This window comes from Etheostoma spectabile, chromosome 14 (genome assembly GCF_008692095.1).
Source record: "Etheostoma spectabile isolate EspeVRDwgs_2016 chromosome 14, UIUC_Espe_1.0, whole genome shotgun sequence".
Taxonomy (NCBI): domain Eukaryota; kingdom Metazoa; phylum Chordata; class Actinopteri; order Perciformes; family Percidae; genus Etheostoma; species Etheostoma spectabile.
The window spans coordinates 14,598,923-14,622,372 of record NC_045746.1 but is presented as its reverse complement, the minus strand read 5'-3'; the positions used below and the strand labels follow the sequence as shown (position 1 = coordinate 14,622,372).

The 23,450-nt window shown below is 42.4% G+C and overlaps 2 protein-coding genes and 1 long non-coding RNA gene across 6 annotated transcripts in view; 2 read left to right on the top strand and 1 right to left on the bottom strand.

The window, feature by feature from the left end:
* The first annotated feature begins 2,892 nt into the window (after positions 1 to 2,892).
* LOC116701709 (uncharacterized) lies at positions 2,893 to 7,769 on the top strand. Its single transcript, XR_004334990.1, has 2 exons — positions 2,893 to 3,017; positions 7,369 to 7,769. It is a non-coding gene; the product is annotated as an uncharacterized LOC116701709 (long non-coding RNA).
* dpm3 (dolichyl-phosphate mannosyltransferase subunit 3, regulatory) lies at positions 6,529 to 7,766 on the top strand. 3 transcript variants are annotated; one of them, XM_032535564.1, is made up of 2 exons: positions 6,529 to 6,584; positions 6,839 to 7,766. In XM_032535564.1, exons 1-2 carry the CDS (start codon positions 6,553 to 6,555, stop codon positions 7,149 to 7,151), a joined length of 345 nt encoding a protein of 114 aa, XP_032391455.1. In that variant the 5' UTR covers positions 6,529 to 6,552; the 3' UTR covers positions 7,152 to 7,766. The 3 variants fall into 3 exon arrangements, with proteins under 3 accessions (XP_032391455.1, XP_032391454.1, XP_032391456.1); XM_032535563.1 differs by having other exon boundaries at positions 6,531 to 6,584; positions 6,827 to 7,766; XM_032535565.1 differs by lacking the exon at positions 6,529 to 6,584 and adding an exon at positions 6,599 to 6,614 and having other exon boundaries at positions 6,828 to 7,766.
* A 6,618-nt stretch (positions 7,770 to 14,387) lies between the features above and the next one.
* efna1a (ephrin-A1a) overlaps positions 14,388 to 23,450 on the bottom strand; it is a 12,016-nt gene continuing 2,953 nt past the window's right edge. The window contains exons 2-5 of one of the 2 annotated variants that reach the window (XM_032535547.1): positions 15,859 to 16,154; positions 15,255 to 15,320; positions 15,059 to 15,154; positions 14,388 to 14,927 (exon numbers count right to left, since the gene is read on the bottom strand). In XM_032535547.1, the coding sequence (XP_032391438.1) occupies positions 14,812 to 14,927; positions 15,059 to 15,154; positions 15,255 to 15,320; positions 15,859 to 16,154 (574 nt within the window). In that variant the 3' untranslated portion in view covers positions 14,388 to 14,811. Of the gene's footprint in view, positions 14,931 to 15,058; positions 15,155 to 15,254; positions 15,321 to 15,858; positions 16,155 to 23,450 lie in introns of both variants that reach the window. The other variant, XM_032535546.1, reaches the window with a different exon arrangement.

Sequence of the window (23,450 nt, the reverse complement as noted above, 5' to 3'; positions counted from 1 at the left end):
GGGGGGGGGGGGGGGGGGGGGGGGGGTCTAGTGTCCAGAGAAGAAGATAAACAGGACCAAGCAGCCGTCTCACCCAATCAACTTCATTTACGAGCACTGACAGACAGCCACGCCTGTCTGAGGCAGCCACAATCAGCTTTTAAGATATTACCCACTGCCCACCACAAATCCATAATCCTTGACCTTTTGCATTTCCAACACAAAGCCAATGACAGTCTCGATGGCATCAACAAAAGAACATTGCATTTTTGCAATTTCAACTCCAAAACTTGTTTTTAATTGCATCTTCAAGTGGTGGTTATTGATTACATACTGCACAATAATTTAACTGGGTGGATTGTTTCAATGCAAACTGCACTGTAATTAGTCTGTAGAAGCAATCAATAGCACATTGATGTGTCCTAGAATGACTGAATCCACGTTATTTCTCGGATCATGCAGAGCAACATGACTTTGGCCCTGAACGGCAGACCTCATCTGGTAGAGCAAGAAAGGACATTGTCTGTATAATGAGAGACTAAAGGCAATATGTATACAGGCAGTGATGCTCCCATCCATCGACTGGACTTAATGAGTTTGTGTATGTGACCATGGCCGCGGGAACATATTTTGAGCTGGGGGTGCTGACAAATTTTCGAGAGTGATATTTTCAGCCAAAGTCAACCACCACACACAACACTGAATCCATCCCAACGCTCCACAAGCGGAAAAACTAAAACAAGAATGAAATCCAAAACCCAAGACAGGGCAAAACTAGGTGTGGGTAACACAGGACATAGTCACAAAGCTGCAACAATGGTACAGAATAGGCCTACTACAAGCTCAACCACTGAGCCACAAAATACAAGGGTGTAAAACACTGCATTAAATTAAATCAAAAGTTAGCTGCCTTGTCGTCTGTTGCTTGCAGGGTCGCTGTTGGAGTGACAGGTGTAGAGGTGCTACTGCTATTCTTTCAGTTACAGTTGCTGAGTTTTCTGACTCAGGTCTATTAAGTTTTTTAGCCTGTGATTGATTTATGAAGAAACCTAAAATGCGCTTTTGTGTTATAGGCAAGCTAACTTCTGTACTGTTGACCCGCTGGGAAAGTTTCCACAACTATCTTCACTCATGAATGAGTGTCAGAGGTGCGCAGCGCGCGTCACTCTTGGCAAAATTGGCAGATTCATTCTGATAAAATTATGTGTTTATCTCTTCCCAACCAAATTGTAAAATCCAATTACATTTAATTGTAATTAAAGAGTAGGTTAATATCAATAATCAATTAATTAAAATAAATGTATGTCATTTTTAATTATGGTTGTAGTTTGTCCACCTTTCGAGAAGGGGGTGCCGCAGCACCCTCCGCACACCTAGTTCCCGAGGCCATGTATGTGACTTTATGTTCAGTTTGGTGTGTTTGGCTATCTAATGCATGCCACAGTTTCTCTGGAGCCCCTTCATTACATCAGTGAAATGAGGTGATAAAGTTTGCAATGTCCGCCATGAAATCAATGTGGTATTGGCAAGAGATATGTTGTCTTCCTGATAGTTTACAGCTCTATACGGCTCGCAATCAGATTCACAGTAGCTACTTCTCCCTAACACCTGTGTGCAACACATCTATCAAAGCAAAACGATGTAGTGAGGAGATAAAACTACCAGACAGAATTCCCCTCTTTCTCCCATTACGATCCATTATGCAAACACAAGATGAAGTCAGTTTGTTCTAGTCTAGACATGTAGCCCTACATCATTCGCCCCTTGCTGAGTACACAGCCCTGACCCACATTAAAACATTTATAATCGATACCTCCCCAGGTCCCGTGAGCAGACTTGCCGATGAGATGTTGAGGGAAACTGTGCAGTCCAATTTAAAATTGCCAAGGGGGAACTTTCATAACCATGTGCCAATTAGTTCCACTGTCCATTATGGCAATGCTAAATGACATTGTGTTCTAGGGTGAGAGGAGAGGATAGATAGAGGGAGGAGGGAGACATCATCAAGCTTATGCCCGTTGTTCATTGTTAATGGCTGTTACACTGACAAGAAGCATTTGATCAGACACACACACACACATATTGTGGGTCGTGGACATGGTTGAGGGGGTTGTGTTATGGGGCAGAATTACACAACCCATGAAGATAATATGTAATGACGTCTTATAAAGGTCAACAAACCAAGCAGTAGTGGGACAAACACAGGCCGCGTGATGAGATTTATTAGGACAGCATTGAGAGCGTGGAGAGAGAGACGAGGGGATGGGGGGCGCATTCCTCCGTTGTTTCACTGCGGCCGTCACAGCAGCTGAAACAGGTGCGTGTCTTTACTGGGAGCACTGAGGGCAAGACAAGTGCTATTCTCACATGGTTCAGAGTGGTCACACTTGACCACACTCTGACCTGACACCCACTTAAGTAGCCCAAGACTTCATTAAGTAGGCCCTAAGTAGCGCAGGGGTCTCACAACTATTATCTCAGCAATTTCAAACAGACTCTCCCTGTTCATAAACAATCTTGGATCAAGGATATTTATGAGCAGTGTGCTTATCAACGTCAAAACTTTCAGCAGCCCTGCTTTGAATTGGGACCCCTGATGAGCAGTATCGCGGGGCTTTCCGCCCTGATGCATCGATTTTGATACGTAGTCACCCCACCTGTTAGATGAGCCTCCTGCAAAGTCATCCCACAAACTCTACTTCACTCAATATGGTCTTGGGAGGAGGCCTCGGGGAAGACCCAGGACTAGGTGAACAGACTATACCTCCAACCTGGCCTGGGAACGCCTCGGGATCCCTCAGTCGGAGCTGGTTGATGTGACTCTGGAAAGGGAAGTTTGGGGTCCCTTGCTGGAGCTGCTCTCCCCGCGACCCGATACCAAATAAGCAGGTAAAGATGGATGGAAGGATGGTCTTGCAATGCCAAACCTTCCTCAACAGCGCTGCGGAGGAGGGTCTGGCTTGTCCACACATCATTCCGCAATGGGAGAGGAACGTGCTCCGGTTTATTGGCATGGCTTTAAACCAATAGTTTTAGTTGTGCAACAGAAAACTCTGGACAGAATGGATAGTTTAGCTAGATGTCTCAATTTGCCCTGCAGAGATCTGAGGAGCAGTTAACCATGGCCTTCAAAAAACAACCAGAGTTTAAAATTTCACCCAGTTTCTTCAAATTTTCCAAATAGAAAATCATGGGATTTAATTTTGACTTTCCATCAGTTTTGAAAGGTTGCCTCGTCACTTAAACCACTCCACATATTTGGCTGATTTGTCTGGCAAATAGCTGCCAGGTTCAGTTGATTTCATTTATTTCCAGACCAAAATTTCATATCAAAATATGAGCTTTGAAGATTTCAGGTGGTTTTGCCAGGCTCACCTCTCCTCTCTGTGCTTGGGGTATCGGGACAGTACCCCAACGGTATCAGTTGTCGCTTTACCACCAGCAATATCACTGGAACGTGGACATCGTGACGCAGTTTTAGTCATTCTTTCCTTTTCCCAAACACGTCTACACACACACACAAACACACACACACACACACACACACACACACACACACACACACACACACACACACACACACACAATACACAATACACACAATACACACAACACATCTAATGAAAACACAACACACATACACACACACACTGTCCCCAGTTCAGGAAACAGAGGGTTCCTGTTTTTGAGTCCAAACTTTATTGTTATCTTAAGCAGCCTCTCTCTCTCCCTCTCTGGTTTTCTCTGCCTCCCCAGCTCTTGCTTCACACACTTGAAATATTACACAATTATTATCTAGCCAAATCTGGCTCCCTATATAGCTTTTTAGTAGTACACATTCTTATCTGGACCTTTCACTCCACTATTATTGACAAAGCCAGAGAGATAGAGTCAACACAACTCACCATTACCACTTTTCCTGTTTTATCTATGCCTCTTATCTTTGTTCTGTGGATGGAGTCACAGTGACTTTTATTTCTGCACTTGAGGATCAAGTATCTCCTCTTCCATCGCTCCCTATCACACACTGTCTTCATTTTCTTTTTTTTAATCCCATCAGCCTACGCTGCAATACTCACTCCCCATTGTGGGAACCAAGGTGCTGCATACAGTCTATTGCACAGTTGAAGGTGTTAGGGGGATTGAAGGAAAGTCTGGATGAGGAACAGCTGGATTTAATGCACCATTAAGGTCATTGGTTGTTCAAGCTGCACCTGCAAATCCCCTGATTTCACCCCCGTCTAAACCTCTCTCCCTCCTCTCCTCTTTTCTCTGTTGCCCTCTCCTCTTTCGTCCACATTCTCAGTCACCCTTTCTTTTCATTCCTGGCCCTCTCAGCTTTCTCGCTCTAGTCCTGTCAGCTATGAAACCCCCCACCTTCTCTTTTCTAGTTCTTCCAGAACTGATGCAGTTCCTTCACCCCTCTCTCATTTTGTTTCCCTATACATCCCTGGTCTTATTTTCTGTGTCACTCTACATGTCCACTTCCCTCTCCCTTCCTTTCTCTATCTCTGTGTCTCTCTCTCATTCTCTCGGTTGTAATGCCCCTCCTGCTCACAGGCTGTTGCGCTGCGTTTGCCAGGCCTTCTCGAATGGAGCACAGGTTTTCTAAGTACTAGAACGGAACAGGAGCTGGCAGGGAGATACACACTGAGAAAAGCCAGCCTGACTGTTCCCACTGAGCATCACACACACTCACACTGCTGCTCATACCGATGCAACACAGCCAGGACACAGCACATGCTATGATATATGTAATGATGCAGCATGTCATGGGCAATCCCACCTGGATTTGCTTCATTCTATTGATGCAGTGAAGTAACCTGACCTTCACAGTCTGATGTCGTATAACATCTTATGGAGTGCAGCAGGTATCCCCGGGCACTTTTGAGTAAATATAAACAGGGTCAAATTTTTAAAATAGTCATTAGGTTATTAGCGGATTGAAAGAAAAATCTCTGACCAAAATCTTGATGATTAATTGACAATTTAAGTAATTTATCTAGCAAAGGTAGGCCAAACATGTATTGGTGTCAACTTCTAAAATGTCAGGATCTGCTGTTTTTCTCTAAATTATTATCTTTGGGAAATTCTGCAATTTTACAGATTAAATTATTAAATAATTAAAATCTTAATAAAACATAGTCATCATAGCAATCAATAATGGATATGATCATGAGTTGCAACTTCTTTTAAAGGAAATTTAAACGCAATACACATCGGTGGACATTTAGGCCATAGTACCATAGCTGTTATACAAAGCCATACGCATATTCTTCAACCGACATTGCAAACTTGGAAAGATAATTGTTGATTATTAGGATTACAAGATTATTGTTTCAGCAAACAGACATTAACCCTGATTATCTTCCAGTCCTGCATATACCAGTCTCCATAAACAGAAGAAACAGGCTTCACCTCTCTGGCAGACGCGTAGATTGTCACTTACACTATTAACATTGGTGCAGACAAACATAAACATCACCGTCCTAAGAATAACTCTCCATTTTCCCCCAAAGAATGATGTTTATTTCTCAGTGGCTCTTTGGTACGTCCCTTTCTCCAGCTAACTGAATGATGTTTACATCTCCCACTCCTTCTGATTTCACCCTGGAGCGGTCCATGCCCTCTGCACCTGGACAGTTCACCACCCTAAATTAACGGACGTGCCCCAGCGCACCTACAGACACTGAGATCAGACAACAGTGTGCTCCCGGAGGCCCCTAATGAAATTGTTGTTGGATTCCCCACTTTGAAATAACATTAGTATTTATGGATAGCTTTCAGCTGGTACTAATGGTAAACTCATTTTCAAAATAGCATTTCTAAATTAAGAGGATAGCACAGAGAGACAGTTAAAGGTCTAATGTGTGTTAAAAGCCTGACTGGGGGCCTCATTAAAGACTTAGTTGAAACAAATAGTTTTCTGTCTCTCAGCTAACAGGGTGCTGGTGCTGTTAATGCATCAGAAAACAGTCTATGGCAACGTTTTAATGAAAAACATAGACAGCGGCAAACATTGAGATTTATTGAGTAATAAGTATAATGAGGGAATGTAGTAATTACTCTTTCTGACCACTGTCTTCTCACTCCTCATTGTAGTGATTACTACAAAAGAGGATGTCTACAATATAGTGTGACAACAATAGTAACAAAATACTTCATTTAATATGTAGATAGATAAATAGTTAAGGTTATGCATGCTAAAATAGTAGACTAATTAACAAAACGTTTTACAATATAAAAAAATGATCTAGTTGTCTTCAATAGATCACAAAAGATTGTTGGGATTTGAAGTATAAATCTTGAGAATTATTAAATATTTAAGCTTAAATAAAGCTTGTGAATAATTTATTCCAAGATTTGTATGAAATTTAAAAGAAAATGAACAAACAAATATGTTATCTTTTTTTCAACTATTGTTTTTAATTTCAGGGAGTGTCATCGCAATGTCGTTGTATTTGAATACCGTTTGAATCTTACCTGATCAATTACTCAGTAGATTAGTTGGAATTTTTGAAGCAACACAGCAGTGACTGCATTTCCCATAAGACGTGCGGTTACGTCATAACTATGCGCAGAGCTGAGGTGGCGTTGGAGAGGAGGTAAACACATCGGATTAGTTCTTCTAAAAGGTATCATTGAACGAAATGCTATTTAAATGAATACATAATTCCCTTTAGTTGGCTGTGTATGACCACATATTCCTGTTGCCTATCTGCTGTTTGTCTTCCCCGTGTGCTGTGGCTAAATAACGTTAGCTAACACGATGCTACTTTGGTGTGCTAAAGCTAAGCTAACGTTAAGGATGAATAAGTAGCCTTTTAACCGTTCGTTTCTCTTTCAAGTTGTTTCCCAGCTCCTCACCTGAAATCCTCGCGGCAGCTCTCATCATGACAAAACTCGTGGAGTGGCTGTTCGGTGTGTCGGTGGTGGGCGCAGCCTGGGCTTTGGTCTCTTTTGACCTGTTGGACCTGAGCCTGCCGCAGACTTACAGAGAGGTCGCCTGGCCGATGCCTCTGTACCTGCTGGTTTCATTTGGCTGCTACTCCCTGGCCACGGTGGGCTACAGGGTAGCCACCTTTAATGACTGCGACGAGGCGGCAAAAGAGCTGCAGGGGCAGATAAAAGAAGCCAAAGAGGACTTAAGGAAAAAGGGATTAAAGATGTAGAACTTGAGAAGGCGGAACTTTTGAGAGACTGAAAGGGATGAACGGACTACTTTTACAGATGACCTGTCTGACTCCCTCTTTTTTTTGTTTCCAGCAGACATGATCTGAACACCAGTTGTGACTCTTTATGCAGCATAGTTTTGTCTTGTTTAGTGTCATCTTTTTCAAATAAGACTTAGATCAAATGTGCTTTAGGAAATTAGAAATTAACAGCCAGTGATTCAGTTTGTAACAGGTGGTTTAGCTGATTAACACACCTCAAACCAGATAAAAGAAAGGAGCTAAACGGTGCACAAAGATAGTGTTGTCTTTGGATGTGAACGGCACACAGTTTAATCTCTCTGAGAACCACTGCTCTGCCAAATTATCATCTGTAACAACCAAAGGGTCACACTGGAACAATCTCACTTAAGACTGTTATTAGGAATTCTCAGAGGCTTTCAATTTGTGTCAAATCCAAAATAGTACTACACAGTGTGTCTGGAGATTGTTGCTTGTCTGTATAGATGAACTACATTTTATCTGTAAAGAAATGTACATTCCACTGTCCAATTTCAGACTTGTGCCCTTGGGTTATTGCTGGAACTTAATTAAATTGGAGACTATTTTTCTTCAGTTTTTCTGCCTACAAATGTGTGTTTGTGGGTTGGGGGTTCAAATAGGGCCAGGAAGTATGTGCATGAGTGCTCGCATATATGATGCATTCCTTCTCAAAGCATGACCCACATGGCTCAAGGCTTTATATCAACTTCTCAATGCCTCCCTCTGTACAAGACACTGATCTCTTTTGTCCCATTTTGTACAGTAGTTAACGACATGAAATATAGATTATACAGCATTTCCTTTTCTACCCTCACACAGGTTTGCTCCAATCAGAGAATGTTAGCTCAGTATGAAGGTTTTGAACTAATCTGATGTTGGCAAGTACCATTCTTTTGTGTAAGCCTTAAAAAGCTGCCTATGCTCATTTTCAGTGAGTCCCCGCTGGGTATAAACAAAGCATAGCCTGGCCAAAGGCATCATTATGGGGTTTCAAAAGCTCCCATAACTTTAGAACAAATGCAAAGGAGCTGGCAATTCTCTGTGTGCACACTCTGCCTGTTGTGCCGTTTGGCTGCAACCCCATCATGCCTTGCAACGTCACCCCCCCATGAATGTCTGCAAGCTGTTGCAAGAGCAGACGGGATGAAAGGCAACCTGTTTTTTTCTTTTCACCAGAAAATCTTTTACTTTGATATTTACACCAAAGGCTTGCCTTGGTAAGCAGTTATGTTCTTACCCGTAACCACATGTGAAATAGTTAATCTGTTTTCTTTGTCATCATTCTCCCTGAATCTAACTTTGTAGACATCCATCTGTTCATTTTTATTGTGAAGGCTATCAGACAAAAATATAAATCAGATTAGGCCAAACAGTGCCATATAGAGTGCCTTTTCTGTTTTAATCCCTTATTTCAAATATACAGTACATAAACTTCATCCCAGATTTAGCCCTTTACATGATGATTGTAATCTGATGCACAGACAGAGATGTAACAATAGCTATCCTGTCAAAAATGACCTCAAATACTTTTCTAAATCTCCATGTATTTCATTTGCAGTAAATGTGGGACGACTAGCATTACTACTGTTGTTTGGCGAACAAGTGTTCACATTGGACCTACAGTAACATGTAGGGTGGCCTATAGCCTTTATACATACTATTTTTGCATAAAATACTACGCCAATACAATAATAATTGCTAGTATGCCTTAATAAATCATGTTTTAATGTTAAATACATGTGGCAAAGTAAATCCTTAGGATGAACTGTATCTGTTGGTGGTTATCTAAATGACTACTTTACCCACAGGCCAGTACGCAAATAGGCTGATTTATATTTGCCAATAATATGTTGGATTCATGTTAACACGTTTTAATTTTATTGGAAATGTAACAATAATTTGGTGGCCCCCCTGCAGTAACTTTGAGGACCCCCTGTTAAAGATTTACCAAAGTTGAGATTAAGCTCTTTTTCACATTGAAGATATAAAACTGGCTTGTTATGAAATACATAAAGTATTTATTTGTTCTTGTATCGCAAAAGTGGTAAGCTCTGTACACTTGACTCGTGTCAAAGTCATCTAAAATCTCTCAGTGATGTAACGTGTAAGTGGTAACTTCAAAATCCTCTCGCTTGGATTTTCCTTTCTTTTCGGTTTGGTGTATGAGAGCCACTTCTAAGATTTTTTTGTCATAATTGGTCTGTCTGTCTGACAGGAGGATATTAACAATGAACTAGGCTGAGAAACATAACAAACGTGCGCAGAATGATGTGAGAGGCGTCAGATAAATTGAGAGAGGAGCTGAAAAACAGGAAACCTAATGGGGATGGAGACAGTGGGGCAGGCCATGGGGTTGTGCCTGCAGCATGGCCCCACTGAGACCTTAAGACACCAAAAAATCATTTCTAGAGACACTCAGTGACACTGCTGGGAGCAAATCCATCTTAACAAGCTGAAAAACAAGACTGAAAAATGATAGGTTATCATTTTTCTGCACAGAAAAGAGTTTTTTTTCCCACCCACACATTTCACAGCAAAACCTCAAACCCATCTAGAGATGCACAGAAAGAGAAATGGAGCCCAGAGCTACAAGAGATAGAGATTTAATACAGATACCGAAAAGGGTCAACAACAGTAATGGCATGATGAGAAAGTGACATGAGGTGTGTGTGTGTGTGGGGGGGGGGGATGGAGGGGGGGTCAAAACCAGAGATGGATACAGAGAGAGTTAATGGTTTAAAGGGGCAGAACAAAAGAAGTGTGGATGTGAAAATGAGTAAAAAAAATGTCTAAGAAACATGGACAGGAAACTAAAGCATGAGCTGGAACAAGAAAGATGACCGTGGCAGTGAGTGTGTGACAGGACTTTTTTTCGGGAAGAGGAGACCACACCCCGACCGCCGCCAATGGCAGGGGACCAAAATGTGCCCTGATTGGCCCCGAGGCTCAGACTTACTCAGTATAACTAAGGTGTTTCCTTCCCATCAGCCCTGTCTGACCCTGCTATTATCTAAAGCTTTTAGAGGCACTAAAGCAGGACTCAGACAAAAGAGGAAATTTCAAAAATGATGCTACAACAAAACAACATTTAATCCGAGCATGCAGTGCATCATCGCTGAATAAAAATGATGTGAGGGAGGTTAAAAAGTCACTTATTGGTTAGCCTATGGTTTTTTCCCTGCTCGTAAACAGCTGCTTTGATACTTATAAGACACCAGGTTCCCATTCTAGGGCAGCATGGAAGCTTAAATTCTACAAATAGCTACAATAACATTAGGTAACCTCCCAGAGGCCCTGTAAAGCAGATACTCCTGGCTTTTCCGAGTAGTAACATACGCTAGCAGGCAGACAGGGACTGGTCTTCATGTGTCCTGCTGATAGTGAGGTATGACTCAGTCAGAGATGCAGAGAGAGACCAGCTGGGCATGCCAAACCTGCTCTGAATTGTGGATTTCTTTCTTGCTGCGTCTTGTGACCTCCTACAAGTTTTTAGTTACCACAATGTTGGCTCAGCTCTCTCTCGGTTACACAATGACGACCGATACATTGATAAATGTCTTTTTTTTCTTAGTTTGATGTAATTTATATTTTAGGATGCCTAATGTCAGCAGGCCGGAAAATTAGCTGTAGAGGCTAAAGCTGCTCCTTTTACTGTGCAGTTAATAAAGGGAACTGTCCATGACATTATAAACTAAGCTAAATATAGCTTCAGTTTGTGCCTCTGTATTGCAATTACATTAAGGTCATACGCATCTTTAATTTTATTTTTTAATTTTTGTTTTGTTGGCGGGGGTGGTGACATGCAGCAAAGGGCTGCAGGATGGATTGGAACCCAGGCTGCTGCCAAGGACTCATGCTACAGGGTGCACACTCTACCGGAAGAGTTGGAGGTTGACCCGATACTGTCATCTCTGAACAAACCCTATAGCCATGCTAGTATCCATGTAAGGCTTTATTTAGGCACAGGGGTGCTTTGAACTAAATGCTAACATCGGTGCATAAACATTCTCACAGTGCTGTAACAATTTATCCGCAGGGGGATAGAAATGTGTGTCAAATTTCTTGGCAATCGATTACATTTTGGTCGAGACATTTTACTTAAAACTACAAATTCAACCTCATGGAAGAGAAAAAGTCAGAGGGTTGTCAAAGTCTGTATGGATTCATCCTCTGGTGACCATGAATGTGGTACCAATCATTCCTGTAGATTTTGAGATAGTTCACAGAATAAGTGGATATGTTGACATGCTGGTAGCGCAAGATGGAATGTCAGAAGATTACCAAAGTCAGCAGGATTCATCTATCCAATAGTCTTTGAGATATTTCAGTCCAAATCAAACTGGAGGACCGACCAAAAATTCTCTATGACTAAAGATAGAGCATTACAAGTTGCCCCAATGGTATAAAATGGTTCACAATTCCTGTCTCCTAAATGGGCGTGGTCTTATTTGAAACTGTAGTGAACATTGTGTGGATAAATGAAAAGTTATATTCACTAAATGTATTTATATTTTCTTTCGCCAACATCAGATATTTACACAGCTAAAAGCCATATTCAACATTACGAAAATGGGGTTTGTTACAGTGTTTGGCGAAATGTTAGTTAACGTTAGCTCATCTGTGTTGCCAAATCTCCCAATAGATGTTTAAGTATGAATATAATGCAATGGTAAGAAATGAGAAGCACAAACTGAGGCAAGATTTAAATACACACTAATATACAACATCTTGCCTTAAGTCTATCTTCTTTGATCATGTTCTCAATATTCTGAGATCTGTTCTCATGCTGTCTTTGCTACCTTGTAATGCGTCTGATACATGAACATTATGTATAGGTTTTTCTTCTTTTAGGGATGTGAACACATTGCCTTCAGGATTTTCTTGTTGTCTGTGCTCCATGTTTGTTGGTTAACTCCTGACTGCCCTTAACATTTACTGCAGTGTTAAAGGTTTCACACTTGCTGTTCACATATACTCAAGCTGGTACGCCAAGCGAGTAAGTAAATAAAAAGAATTGACGAGCTATACTCAGTGAAGACTCTTATTGGGTCAGGCGGTTAAGGGGCCTGTCTGCCGGCCCTAATTTATGGCCATCCCTTTGAAAACATTGGGGAGTTGCAAGGCAGTGGCACCAGTGTTTGGTGCTACAGCTGTTTTTACTGTCACGGCCGTAAAGCTCCCCTGGGAAGGGAGAGGCAAGAGAAGGAGAGACAAGAACAATGGCTCGTCATGCAACTTGCAGATGAGCAAAGTATCTTGGCTGGAGAAAAGAGGAGGTGTGTGTTTGGAGGGGTGTGTGTTTAGTCTTCATGCCAAAAGGCAACCTTTACGGTAATGCTAAACATAGGCCTTACCTGTTGGTTTAAAAATCTCTCTATTTTAGCTGGTCTTTGGTCACCTTGGCCTCTATTCTCCTGTCACATTAGTGTGTGCAAGTCATTATCTGAGCTGTAGCTCCTTCTGTGGAGATCTTTTTTCAGTGTAATCAAAAGTAGAAATGGGCTGAGGTTCCTAACAAGCTTTTTAGCACCAACAAGTTCTTTAAGGTAGATAATTAAACAATCATTTAAAAGTATATGGGAACCAGACTCCAGCTGGTGAGACTGGACTTTGGCACAGTGTTGCTATGAGCTATAAATGCTAAAGCTTGAATGCAACATACTCACAATGGCAATGTTAACATCATGATATTTTGCAGGTATGTAAACCATGTTCAAAATCTCAATTTATCATGTTAGCATACATTTAGTAATTAAACAACAAAGTGCAGCTGGGGCTGATGGGAATGTCATTAGTTTTGCAGGTCTAACATTTAGTTTGGTCTAATAACAAAGCATTAGACAAGTTAACAGATCAACCTGATGATGGTGCTAAATAAAAAATAAAAAAAGTTAAGGGATCAGTAATTACAGTTCATCCTGAGGATATGAATGTCTAAATTGAATGGCAATTCATCGAATAGTGCAACCATGCAGGCCATACTGTGCGAGCCATAGCTGAAAATAATAAGAAAGCCGTTCTGGATTTCCAAAAATATCTTTTATTTCACATGAAATTTTCACATTTAGCATATTTATCAAACAGGTCTTTTTATATAATATTCTATATATAAATATATACATATTATACACTTTTCCTACTTACACATGTACAAAAAAATTAGGTAATAAGAATTCAGATAAAAAAAGACTGACTTCAATGGTAGTCATACACTGTTGTGCTTTGTAGATCAAGCCAGCCTGTCAGGTGAAGATGTGCTTGGCAACTCGGGGTGATGCTGTGTCTAGTCTCTTGTCAACTATAACATTTTCAAATCATCCAAAACTGTGATCATTATTCTGAAAGTGTAAATAATTTCACTTTGTGTTTAGAAGTATATGCTGGGGTTGAAATCATGAAGGAAAGCAACATGATACACAAGGTTGGTTCATGTAATAATGAAAGATACCAGCACTTCACGTCAGACAGTTTAACCAAAACAGCGGCAAGATCCAACAAACGGAGAAGTCCAGCCTCTCTGCGATACACACAACATCTCAGTGTTTGCTTTTGGCAGAAAAACATTTTGTCTTATCACTTTTTTCAATCAATCGCTCCCTTTTCTTACTCTCGCTACAACTCACACATTGTTCCTTTCACACAAGCACTAACTACCAGGAGAAGGAGAGAAAAAAAAGCTCTCCCCATTGCCAACAGTAAACATTTCCTTTTGTGAGCACATGGTATATACAGTAAAACATCTCAGCTGCAAATGTTATAAATTATCTTCACAGAATGTACACATAACAGTTTAATGTGGTGTGTTTTCATGTCTTATGATTTCTGTGTGTGTGTGTGTGTGTGTGTGTGTGTATGTATGTGTATGAGTGAGAGAGTGTTGTAGAGTGTATGTTGGTGTATCTGTACTGTGCAGTATTAGTGCTACAGTATATAAGCACATGGTCGAGTTCGCAAAGGAATGGTAGTCATGAGAAGAGCCCCCGTGTCTGCCAATGCTACATTTAGAGAAAGTAATCACTTGGGACATCTGCCACTCAATACCATTATGATAACAATACAACAAATAGTACACAATACTCAAGGGTGGAATAGTGTACAAGTTGGAGAGATGACTGATCTTTGGCTCAAAAGGTAAGGTATTTTTCCATTGAATGTGGATTCATCCCATTTGAATTATGTAATTCTTAGTTGGTGTCTTTGCTCTTGATTGTTCTTCGGCCGCTTTAGGTTCCTCTTCAACTTCTTCATATTTTCTCTTATAGGGTTGTCATCCAAAAGAGGTTCATGTTTTTTTTGTTTTTAGACAGAGCCCTAAAAAAAAAAAAAATACAAATCAAGGAGAACTTTGTCTTTCCATGAAAAAAAAAAAAAATATATAGTCACCTTTTGGAAAATAAGCCTAAGCACACACACTTTGTCTCAAATGCTCAGGAGTTACTCAGCACATGTAGTGCAAGAGAGTCCATCTGTACTTTACAAGCTTCAAAAGTCTCTCCCTGTGGCCAGCACTGGGCACGGATAACTGTCTTTTTGAGTCAGTGGTTTCATCCCCACGGACTGTCTTCATTGTAGTCCCTGAAAAAAAAAGTCTGCCAACAGCAGTCCTTTCAAGTTACTCTCAGTGCAACAATAGCAGTAATGATGGGACTAGCAATGAGAGGATTGAGAGGGATGTCACTTCAGAGTTTGACCGTACACTCTTCTGGACGTCTGGCAGGATTACCACTGGGTCATCTGCTTGAAGATGGGAGATAAAGGAGACATATTAGCACCACATTTTTACACCCTAAAGTGTAAATCGGAATGTGCCTAGATTGTTTTATGGTGAAGTATAATTAGAAAGGACTCATGGTTGGTCAACATACCTGCAGGCAGTCTGTTGGACGGGTTGTGAACCCCACCCCCAGCTCCAACTTCAGCCCCACCTGTGCCTCCTTTAGCCACTCGGGCTTCTTGAGAGCCTAAAGAAAAATAAGGATGCCTTCAATTACTCTGCTTGGGTATAGCCTTACAACTATCAGAACGGCTCTACTTACAGACAGAAAAAAGGTTTAAACTCACCATCAGCAGCCACGACGTCTACCCTGAGCCTAAGGCACTCCTGTCCATGGTGGTGCAAAGGTTTGGCTGCCGGGAAGAAACCACACAGGTGTTAACATCCGAACTAATGCACTTATACTCTGCTGGCCCCTTAATTCCCCTTCATGCATGCGCCCACACACAAACACTTGGCAACAGATAGGAACATGGACAAAGCTTAGGAAGCCATCTGTGACCAGGCGAAGTGTGTCTTGCCCTGCAGTTCATCTAATTACAGCCACGGTCAGTGTGACAACACTGCTTGCTCTTTGTGGATACATTCTAGCGGGGTAAGTGTTGAATAAACCTGGCAAACTAAGCCGACACCCCAGTTAAATGTGTTAGGCTTAGGTCCAGCATATCACAGTTAGTAAAAAAACACATAGCAAAAGTGCAGAAATTTGCCCTCAATTCCCTCAGTCGGTAAGTCTAACTCCAGATTGAAATATCTCAATTCTTAGATTGCCATGATATGGTTTCCATATGATGAAAGCTAAGTATTGGATGGGTTGCCATGAAATTTGGTACACACATTGAATCCCCTTTCAAGATGAATTGATATAGTTTTGGCCATATTGACACTTACAGATATAATAGTAGCTTTCTCCTTGGCGAAACTCCTTTCCCAGAGTAAACGGAGTAAAACGCTGGAACTTCTCTGAGAACTTCTCAGGGGCGTGAGGAGCAAACGGATGGCCACACTCCCAGCGCATCTGGTCGTATGATTGGGGCTTGCATGATTCATAGTCCTCGTGCTCCACCATGTACAGCACGTATCGCTCAGCATCCAGCAATGGCACCTCACCCTGAGGGTAATGGGGGCAAACAATGTCCAGGTAGTCATTGAGCTTCACCTCCACGGTGTAGTCGTCCCAGAGAAACCTACAGGGAGGAGGCAGAGGGGGACGGTTATGCAAGTGGTAGGAGACTGATAACCGTGGTTATAGCATCAGAGCAGTAATAAATATAAGCCTCAAAACCTGTGATTATATATTGATCGGCTACATGCCAGCGTACAACAGGGAAATCTGAGGAAAGAGAGGGCTGGGAATGAGCGATAGAAAGCAGGAGGAAGAGAGTTTGTGAATGAGGATACATGTGTGTGTGTGTTGGAGTGGAATGAAGAGGGGAAAATGCAATAAGGGGAAGAATGATCTGCAGACAACGTGCATAAATATGGATGAACGTGAGGGGTAGCTGCTGCTTGCTGCCGTGTTGAGAGTTAGAAACGAGTGCACATTGATCCCCCGTCCCACAGGAGTCGAACGATGTTTACAGAGAAATATTAGCAGTCAGTTAGCCCATCAAGACAGGAGATGAGTATCGACATGTGCAGAGCTACAGACCAACACCCACAGATAAAGAGGCAGAATGCATGATTACAGATTCACTTTAACTGAAGCAGACACACACCAGAGTACACTACAGAGCGGGATAAGAGTAAAAGTCCCATGTTTTAAGCCATTCATTAGGGTCAGAGAGACAGGCGGACACATTCAAAATGAGTCTGGTGACAGCCTGTAACCGTCTCCCACCACACTCCCTCTCATTACAAATAGAGAGACACAGTCAGACTGTCTGCCTCCCCTCCATCTCTCCCTTCCCTCCTCCACCCTCTTTATGATGCTCTTCAGTAAACTCTCCCCTTGGACGTGGGTCAAAGAGCAGTCACAGACATATTTTTTCAGCATACTTCAAATGTCCCCACAAACAGTATTTAGTTATTATAGAAAGACTTACTCTGAGGCAGTTTAAATTAGCTTTATCTTAGCTGTCCATGGCTCCTTCCCCTTCCTGGATTTTCTTTCAGAGATATTATGAGTTTATCTCCAGGGAATTGTCACTAAAGGTATTTCAGCTTTGTTCCCTTCCCCCTGACTGAGTGACTGCTCCAGGGGCAGCTCACAGCTAATGCTCTCTTCTCAGCCAAAGCCATCTATCACCAACCTGGATCAGTAGCTGGCCGCTAGCAGCACACACAAACTCACACACTTCCCAGTAATTCCCATCTCTCAACAACCTAAAGCAATAGCTACCTACCATTTGCACCCTCCCCCCCAAAGCGATGCCTATCAGTTTACCATCTCCTACTGTTCTGGATCACCAGGGGTTCCCCGAGAATGGATGAAATTGGACAGCCTTCAATATTTTCACAACACACAAGAAGAATGTGTGTCTAATATAGGGTTCTGTTGCTTTTGCAATGAATACATGAATGGTTCATCAGGTTTTCAACAACCCCAAAAAATAAATAAATAAATATGCAAGCAGCCAGTGTGAATTACCGACTGCTATTTAATCAGATCTACAGATCTCAAAGAGTAATGAGTTCCCAAAAGCCTGCAGAGTGCCAATCGGACACCTTTAGCATGAAAGTAAAACCTCACCACAGGAGTGGAGGTTTCTTCTAGAATTAGTTTTCTCATAAAACCCCCTGAATGTAACAAGCAGCATTTGGGGAGTTTACGTTTGTGTCACAAGGTCCATATGTGTGACTAACAATCAAAGTGCACAGGCCCCTGTCGCTGGTTAGCTGCTGTTGTTTTTGGCCAGGGGTCTTCTTGGTACCCCCTGGTAAAAAGGACAGACGCTGTGGCTCCAAACACCAGGCCCTGACTCCTGCTCCCCCCACCCCTTTAGCCCTCTCCGCCTGACTGCATTCCCTCAATACTGATGACCAGATTAACCGGCAACGCCATCACAACAGCAGCACGGGCCCGTTACAAAACAACCACCTTTTCAGTATACTGATGAAACTTCCATCTAACTGGGCTGATAATAGTTTGCCCCAGCCAACTTTTTGGGGGTGGGGTGGGGGTGGGGGGCAATAATTATCATTTTGCCATGTTCCAGACAGCTTAGTGCTTATCTGCAGTTTGCCTGCCACGCTCTGTTTACCAGATTGGCGCTAAAGTGTTTTTTCCCCCAGCCACTTTCAATTCCAGTCGAATCGATAACACTATTGAACAAACACTGTTGTCTGCTTTTGCCTGACAGAGTTATCACCCCCCTGCAAACACTGAAAACACACACAAACAAACTCCCTATCCCATTCTCTCCCTCCAAGACCGGGTTACAAACTGGTTGTGGTATGCTCCCAATGTGTTCATCAAAGAGGGGGTCGATGGGGGGTGCAATTAAAACACAAAAAAGGGTATTACAGTTGCCCTGGAGGGGGTAATTATGCCCTCCTTTTTCCCACTTCCCAGCCCCTTTTGGGGGAAGGCAGAGGGCATGAATAGGCGTGGGCAGGGGGTGGGGGTGGGGTCAAAGGGCTTGAGTTGGAATTGGCTTTTGAAGTTTCTCTCAGTAAAAGTATCTATGCAAGTGCTACAGTTGCTTTATCAATGCCACTGTTATAGAGTGTCTCTATTCACAACATGGCTGTGCTGATGGAATACATCACTTAGCAGAGAGAACAGTGGCTGAATACACACCCGGGGAGGCTGGCGAGCCCCTTTTATTAAATGGCAAATAGTTTTGATTATCCTGCTGCCTTTTGTTCCCCTCTAACGCCCATGCATTGAAACGTTCCACATCATCTGCTTAATTAACTGATCGGAGTAACGCACTTCAAAGAGAGCTTATGCCTCTGTGTGAAAAGATTTAGCTAACAAAGTCAAATCATGCCACCTTCTCTTTAGCAAACAAAATCATCTGTCCCATTATTTACACCACCAGACTGTGTCCCTGTCTCTGCCAACAGGACGTCTGATTTATTCCCATTGTTTATCCCAGGATGCTCTCTTAAAATGACAGCGACGCTTGAAATTTCAGCAGAAGTAACAGCATGGAGGAGTTGTATTCTTTACTTAAGGAAGATTTGTTGAGGTATGGCGGATACGAAGCAGGGATTATGTGCTTGTGTGTCTGTCTCAGCCGGAGACGTTTAAATGTTTGCGTTGGAGTATGTGCGTGTTGTAGTCTGTAGAGCTCTGAAGAATCTGGGAGTGTGTTTCAGTCACGATAAGGTGGATAATAATAATTGTCAGTAATGTGTGTATGTGAACGCACAGTCTGGTGAAAAAAAGGCTACAGGCTTTTCCCGGCCACTCTTCCTCCCGTCTTAAGAAGGAATTCCTGATTTATTGGAGCCTCTTCAGGAGCAAGAGACTAATCTCTCTTTTTTAATCTCTCTGGCCAGCATTTTGCTTTCTTCTCCACCTCTACCCCCCTCCTTTCATCCATCCATCACCCTCACATCTCTGCACTCTATCGCCCTGTGGAATGCTGGACCTCTGATGCGAAGAGGCCGCAATGTGGATCAAAGGTCGGACAATCGCCAAGTCAGCACCAGAGAATTTTATACATGAACAGTCAGCAAGAAGGGGCCTTATGCATTTCAAATTCTATAGACAGGTGCTATGACAGAAACCACACTCTTTAAAGATCTCTTCAGAACTATTTTAAGGTTCACAAAAGGCCACCGTAGGACAAACCGCATACATCCACCACTACATCTTAAAACAGGAGCTCTAGTCTACTTAACCTGTGCCGTCAACCAAACCATATAAACATGATTTTCCTTCTGGATTTTACACACACCATTAATGCTAAGTAAAAGGTGACTGGCCTGCGTCACAGATGAGTGAACCGGAATGTGGGGACCGCCTAATCGGCTCGTCCAAGCCTGGATTATTGGGTGGAGCAGAGGCTCAGCTCTGGTCCATTCATCAGCACCAGACCCTGCTTAATACAGGGGCTTAAAGTGGACAGGGAGGCCCAGAGCAGGGGCAGAGGGGCTGGGGACAGAGTAAGGGTGAGATAGGCAGGGTGGAGTATTTCTACCATGCCTGTGGTTCTCACACAGAGAAGGGGTATTACTTCTTTACACTGGAGTTTTTTGGAGTTTAAAAAGAGACATGAATGTGTATGTAAAAGTGTGTCCATGGTTGCAGAGGGGAAAGTGAAAGGTGCTAACAGAGTCCCACAAGGGAGACATTTCTTTCAATGAAATATCTGTGAAAGCTACGTTACTCCAGGAGGGAGGTGGCACATCAGATGGAGGTGAAGCCTTTCAGAGGTGCATCATGAGTTTAGTTAAGCCAGACTATTTGATGTTATTGCTCAAACTCTTTTTCTTTCATCCGTCTATCTATTCATCCATCAATGTCACCCGTCCCCTCCCACTCTCTGTCCGTCTTTCATCACTCAATAAGCAAACCAGATCCTCATGTCAACTCTGTCCCTCCCCCAGCCCAGACTTGCTAAACCAATCACAAAACTGTTTCTGGTGGTATTCCAAATATGCAACTTTCTGACCCACCTTTCGGCAGAGCACAATGTAGCGTGGGTATGCTGGGGTTGTCATAGAAACAAATACGGTCCAACTCATTTTGCTCCTCCTTTTTAACATAATATTGCAGCTTTCATTCTTTGCACCATTTGACTTTTTGTCATCCATCTCAATCAGATTCCTCCAGTCTGTCATTCAACCTTTGTCTGGCTGGATCATTGGTCATTCTGCCAGAGTTCCTAACTGAACTTGCATAGCTCCGGCTGCCACCCAGCAAAGTGACAAAGCTTTAAGTCCAGCAGAGGAATAATTGGCTGATTCCACTGCAATAAGAAGCCTTAGATGAATACATATGCTCTTTCCAACTGCCTCACGCTGTCCCCTGAGCCATTTGTATCTTAAAACGAAGGGCCAGAACAAAAATGTCACAACTGACATCACATTTCTCAGGAGGCAAATATCTGTACAAGAAAATCGATTTTGCTGGATTGATTTTCACAAGGCAAATCTTTCATGCTCATGTTTCTTTTATCTGCAAACACAGTCTGAGCTTGCGGCTTAATGAATTCCATGGGGAAACTATGTGAGTACAGGCCACAGTTAATAAACAGCTTTTTTTATTTATTTTTATATTTTAAATGTAGTAGTAGTATTTCTTGTTTACAAATATCTAATAGCGATAATGGCAATAACACAACTGACCTCTAGGGGGTAACAGTATTTGCTGTGGGGATGTGTTTACACACTAGCTTAGACATCTAACAAACAGGAAAAAAAAGGAAAGAGAAAAAAACAAAAGTTAAACAATGACCCTTATTTACGCAACAAAAAAACACAATGGTTCATTTTCAGAGATAATATCTGACTCTTGCTTCCTCATTCAAACAGATACATGCTTGAATGTAACCCAGATTTGACAAACAAGTTTAGGAAGACACTCTATCTCTGCTTCACATACCATGAGTATGATAGTGCTGGCTCCACTTATTAATCATAAATCTGTGTACTAATGGAGTTTGTCTTCCTCTCTGATTTTTGTGTGTGTGGGGTTATGGAGTTGTGAAGCCGCGCAGAAAGGAGGAGCAAAGTGGAAAGGAGAGAAGAAGTCTGCTGCGAAGATAAGGTAGAGACACGAGGATGGGCAGGAGGGCAGAAAAACACTGGTGGGGGTGACACTGATCAGAGGAGAACTCCAAATAGAGACGCAGAGATTTGACAGCAGCACAGGCAGGGAGGCGGATCCCAAGTCATCCTCAAAGCTCGACAGTTGAGCACATCCCTCATAAATTCGATCACTATTAAAAATTCATAAACAAAAAATATACCTATTCTCATAGTTCAAACTAATTTTTTTCCCCCCTCATACAAGCCTGGGAAATTCAATCAACTCCAGAGTCCAGACTTTTACAGTCTTGCGTGTGTTGGTGTGAGAACTGTATTGTTTATTGTGCAGACAGGATACGCTGTTTTCCCGGGAAAAGACGTGGCCAGGAAGTGCAGCACTTCACCAGGAAATACACACAGACAGCGTGCAGACTTTGGTAATGCCGACAGTCGAGTTAAAACATTGGACCTGATTCTTTATCTAGTGCAGTCAATAAAACAAGCCCTCTCGCCTTTGACACTGACAAAAGCGGGAATATCCAACAATCAGTTTTTGGAACCGTTGTCAATTTGGTCACTAAGGTTTTCTTACAGACAATAACCGACTGTATAAGATAGGAAACGTCAACACGTCAATGAGCATTCAACCTGTATAAGAGGCGATTACAATCCTTTTGACAATCGCAGAGTTTTTTCCCACCAGATTGATTTCACCAGACAGATTACAAAAACAGATTAAGGGTGGTGGGAGGGGACAGACGATGCAAGAAAATGATGGAGATAGATTTAGAACTATGCTGAAGAATAATGGTGGTGGTGGAGTGGGTTAGAGCATAGGCTGGATTAGTAAGTGAAATGGGAAACATGCAGTTTTGAAAAAGGAAAGTAGTTTCGGTTCAGATTAATTGGAAAGCGCAGCAATCCCATATCTACTGTGGCCACATAATCACACCCACTGACTACCCAATCTTCTTCATCTCTCAAACATATGCACGCTCACGTGCACGGAAGGCAAACAGACATTTTAACCCACTCCTACATGTATACCTTTGTTTTTGGTCCGGTGCTTACATGGTTTGAATTCTCAGACTGGATTTACCACTTCCAATGCTTCAGCAAGACTCTCAAGAAGAGGGGAGAAGCGCACACAGACAAGAGGGAAAAAAAGAAACAGGTTTGCTGGGAAGACTAGAGTGGCTTTTCATGGGGAGGTAGAATAAGGAAGCTTTAAGAAAAAGCTGAGGGAGGGAGAAAAAAAAAGCGTGAAGGAAAGGGCAAAGTGCCTTGTGACGGATCGCCATGGCTGCCAAGAACGATACAAAAATTCCACACCTCTTAGTATGCTTCCCTCCTTCCCCCCTGCTCCGTGAGCCAGAGTTGGAGGTAAGGAAATAATAGACTGAAAAGGGACAGCTTGTAAAGTTGAGATAAAAGCTGGTGAAGGAGTAAAGGGGACCGAAAAGACAGGAGGGGGAAGAATGAGAGTTTCCCAGAGGCAGAGCCACGGTCGTGTGAAGAGGGGCTGGCCTGAGTGGCAGCCAGTATTCAGGGACCACCGTTGTGACAGAATGACTGACAGATTGATAGAGGCTGTGCCACTTCATCACATAGCGAACTCTGACCCCCAATCGGTCACACCAGTTACTATTCTCTTTCTGTGGCTCACCATGAAGACTATTCCCCAATTTGTATGGGAAGCATCACAAAACACCCATATTGACTGGATAAATACCAAAAACATGCCTTAAATACCTCCCTCATTTGAGTCAACACAACACAAAAGCATATTCAATTGATTGAATTAAACCACTGCACCAGCAATGTAAGCTAAAACAATC